The 3,830-nt window shown below is 46.8% G+C and overlaps 1 protein-coding gene across 1 annotated transcript; it reads left to right on the forward strand.

Annotated features, from left to right (window-relative positions):
* Position 1: 1 nt before the first annotated feature.
* LOC101652337 (monocyte differentiation antigen CD14-like) lies at positions 2–1,723 on the forward strand (the record flags this gene model as incomplete). Its single annotated transcript, XM_004697030.2, has 1 exon — positions 2–1,723. A coding segment is annotated over one exon (729 nt), but the record flags the coding sequence as incomplete, so codon positions are not given.
* Positions 1,724–3,830: the final 2,107 nt, after the last annotated feature.

Genomic DNA, 3,830 nt, shown 5'->3' on the forward strand with positions numbered 1-3,830 from the left:
GCCGCCGCTTCTGGAAGCCACGGGGCCTGCGCTCTCCACCCTCCGCCTCCGCAACGTGTCGTGGGCCGCGGGGGGCGCCTGGCTGGCCGAGCTGCAGCGGCGGCTCAAGCCGAACCTCAAGGTGCTGAGCGTGACGCAAGCACACCCGATTGCTTTCTCCTGCGAGCAGCTGGGCGCCTTCCCGGCCCTCACCACCTTGGACTTGTCGGACAACCCGGGGCTGGGCGAGCGCGGGCTGCCCGCCGCCCTGTGTCCGCACAAGTTCCCGGCGCTCCAGGTGCTGCAGCTGCGCCACTCGGGGATGGAGACGCCGAGCGGCGTGTGCGCGGCGCTGGCGGCGACGGCCGTGCAGCCGCAGCACCTGGACCTCAGCCGGAACGCGCTGCGCCCCGCGGCCAGCCCAGGCGCGCCCCCGTGCGTGTGGCCCAGCGCTTTGAGCTCTTTGAACCTGTCGTCCACTGGGCTGGAGCAGGTGCCCAAGGGCCTGCCGGCCAAGCTCAGCACCCTGGATCTCAGTTATAACAGACTGAACAGGGAGCCGCGGCCAGATGAGCTGCCGCAGGTGGAACACCTGTCACTGACTGGGAATCCCTTTCTGGACTCTGGAGACCCTGAAGCCCTAGAGGCTGCATGGAACTCCAGTGTGGCCCGAACTTGCGTACTCCGACTTCCGGTCATAGGAATATCGGTAACCGTGGCACTGACCCAATGGACCAGAGACTTCACCTAGGCCCAGAGAAGAAGGGTGAATTTCAGGATTCATGTTCCCCTAAGGCGGCGCTTTCTGGTTTACTTTGTTAGTATCTTAAACAATTGATCCATGTTGTTCATTCAACAGATCTTTACTGAGTCTGTGCTAGGTACTGGGCCTAGAATCTATCCTTGGACTTTCTCATCCTGTTTCCCTGGGTGAGTCCTGGTGGCGCTGTCGGGTAAGCGTTGGACTGCTAGCCTCAAGGCTGGAAGATGAGGCCATCTGTTCCCAGGAAGATTTATAGCCTCTGAAGCCCAATGAAGGCTCGCTTTGAGTCTGATTAGACTGGATGACAGTAAAAATTGAAAAATAAAATCCCCCTACGTGTCTTAGCCCTAAGGAAATAAGTACAGAGCAAGATGGCAGAGAAAGGAACTGTAGTGGGGCCTGGGGGCAAAGTTCATGTGCAAGGTGTGGGGATGGGGTGGGAGCAGGACGGAATTTCTGTGGTCTCTGTTTTCTAAACAGAATATTGGCACCAGGAATAAACGGTGTTTGAACAGTCGAATTTTCTGCATGATACACAATGCATCCTCTCGGGTGCACTTCCAGTTCGTCTACTTTCATTGCCAAAAAAGAAAATACAGTACTCAAGAATTAAAGCCAAATAATTTTATTGAGGAATAACAGCTCAAACTGGGCATTACAGAATGAAATTACTATGGACTCCAATTGGCTATTTTTTTTTGGGGGGGGGAGTGCTTTTATATAGAAATATCAAGAATTTACCATTTTTTCTGATGGTTGACATTTACTTTGTCTAGTCAATCCAAGGTTATGAGATCCCAGAAGTTTCCGTTCAAAGATCAAACTAATTTATTTTCCACAAAGCAGTCTTAAGACTTCTCAGTACCAGCCTGTGCAAACCACATGGCAACAGTTTTCCAAGACCAGTTGACACAGATGTTTTTGTTATGAGTTTCCTAGAACGTTCTGATTGTCGTCTTAATTAAATATTTTCGGAGTGTAGTCACATTCTTTAGTTCTCCCTCCCTGGAATTTCCCTGGGCCCCACAAATTAACGCTTTAGTGAGTTTGCTCCAAATTCCTCTGCATTTAGGGTTTCTCCCCTTTTTGATCAAACGTCCACTAGAGGGGGCAGATTACCCACGATGGGAACCCCTTCTCCTGCAAGGACTTTCTTTGCTCCAGGAGTTTACAGTGAGGTTCGTCCAAGGAAGCTAACCCTTCTTTAGTTGGCTAAGCTTCTTCCCTTTGCCAAGCTCTTGGGCCCCCTGCTCTGGGTGAGTAGATTTTGGTGAGGGTTATGGCAGCAGGCAAGTCTGACTTGGAGGAATGAATTTAGGGTGAGCTCAAAGAAAACAGCCAACCTGAGTAACCAAAGGGAAGTAAAGGACTTCATTGCTAGTTCTTCAGATTTATGTGATAACCAGTCAAAGATTTTTTAAAAGGGGAAGAAGAAGAAGAAACAGTTATAGGAGTTAATGAATGCAAGCAGGTAGCCTTCTGATGGATCTTTGTAATGTGCTCCGTCTCCCTGGAGGTATTTATCCAGGAGCAACAGGAGGTATTAACAATAGCACATAAACCTCTTTGTGGAGCTAAGAGAAAGTCTAAGAGTATTACATTGTCTAATAATACTTTGGCAAGTAATTCTAAAGATTATTGTTAAGTAGCTATTCCATTGGCAATCTTGTCTGCAATCTAGGCCAGGGTAGCATATAGAACAGCAGTTCTCAAACTGTGGGTCTCGACCCCTTTGGGGGTTGAACGACCCTTTCACAGGGGCTGACACATTTTCGATGGTCTTAGGAACCGAGATGCCTGCTCCTCTATCTGTTTCCAGGAGGGTCCGCCCACATGCAGATATGCCCACATAAGAGTATCCGGAGTGATGACATCATTGCGCCAACCCCATCACATACACCCCAGACAGATACAGGTGTATGTGACGGAGTTGGCGACATAATATACTTATGCGGACCAGTCACACATGTGTAGAGAGCAGCTGCGGTGTTGAAAGCAGCAATATTGGAGGTAAAATGACACTTCATGAATTATAATTACATATTGTTTCGTGATTAATCACTATGCTTTAATTATGTTCAATTTGTAGCAATGAAAATACATCTTGCATATCAATATTTACATTATGATTCATAACAGTAGCAAAATTAGTTATGAAGTAGCAATGAAAATAACTATGGTTGGGGTCACTACAAGATGAGGAACTGTATTAAAGGGTTGTAGCATGAGGAAGGTTGAGAAACACTGAGGTAGAATGAACAGATTTCTCTAATTGGAGAATACCATAATTGAGTAAAAGAGCTCAAAGGAACATATATCCTAATCCAGGTTTATGGGATATTGGATTATGATCTGATGTTGTCGAAGTTACATAATCTCATGTCAACGTGAGACTATTAAGAGTGAAGGGGTTGAGTCTAGCCTGTTAATCAGGTCACAAAGCCTGATGATGCCTCCTTGTGGGCACGGCCTTCTCATGAGGATTCTAGGAACTTTCTTTCTCTGCCTTTGTCTTCCTTTTGACACGCCACGCTACACGGACACTGAACCCTGCTAAAGCCTCGCTCTGTTCACATTCCTGCTGTCAAGTCACTTGGCAAGGTGCAGGAGCCACACAGACCTGTGAGAGCCCTGAAGATGCTAACACCACCACTGGATCCACAAGACTTTGCACCTACTGGCCTGTCATCTTCCTGCGTTCAGCATCATTGAATATGCTGCATTGAGTCTGATGAGGAATTTATGGACTAATATCAGCCATATGAGCTAATATCAGACCTATGGACTTAATGTGGACTAGGCTGGAATGTTTTCTTAATATACAATTGCCCTTTGATATAAAGCTTTCTTTTACACACATATGATGGTCTCTAGATTTGTTTCTCCAGTCAACCTGGCCTAACACAGACATAAAACACCTCTTATTTAGAATGAGGATGATCAAATCACTACTCCAATGTACACTTTCATTATGAGAATAGATATTGTGGGAAATCTTTAAGAGACCTAATATTCCCCAATTCAACTACTTCTACATGTGTAATTCAGTGTATAGTAGGCTTCATAAAGATTACACTGCATATCTATT

This window comes from Echinops telfairi, unplaced genomic scaffold, assembly GCF_000313985.2.
Source record: "Echinops telfairi isolate 266 unplaced genomic scaffold, ASM31398v2 ScPeMD7_7469;HRSCAF=8507_0, whole genome shotgun sequence".
NCBI lineage: Eukaryota > Metazoa > Chordata > Mammalia > Afrosoricida > Tenrecidae > Echinops > Echinops telfairi.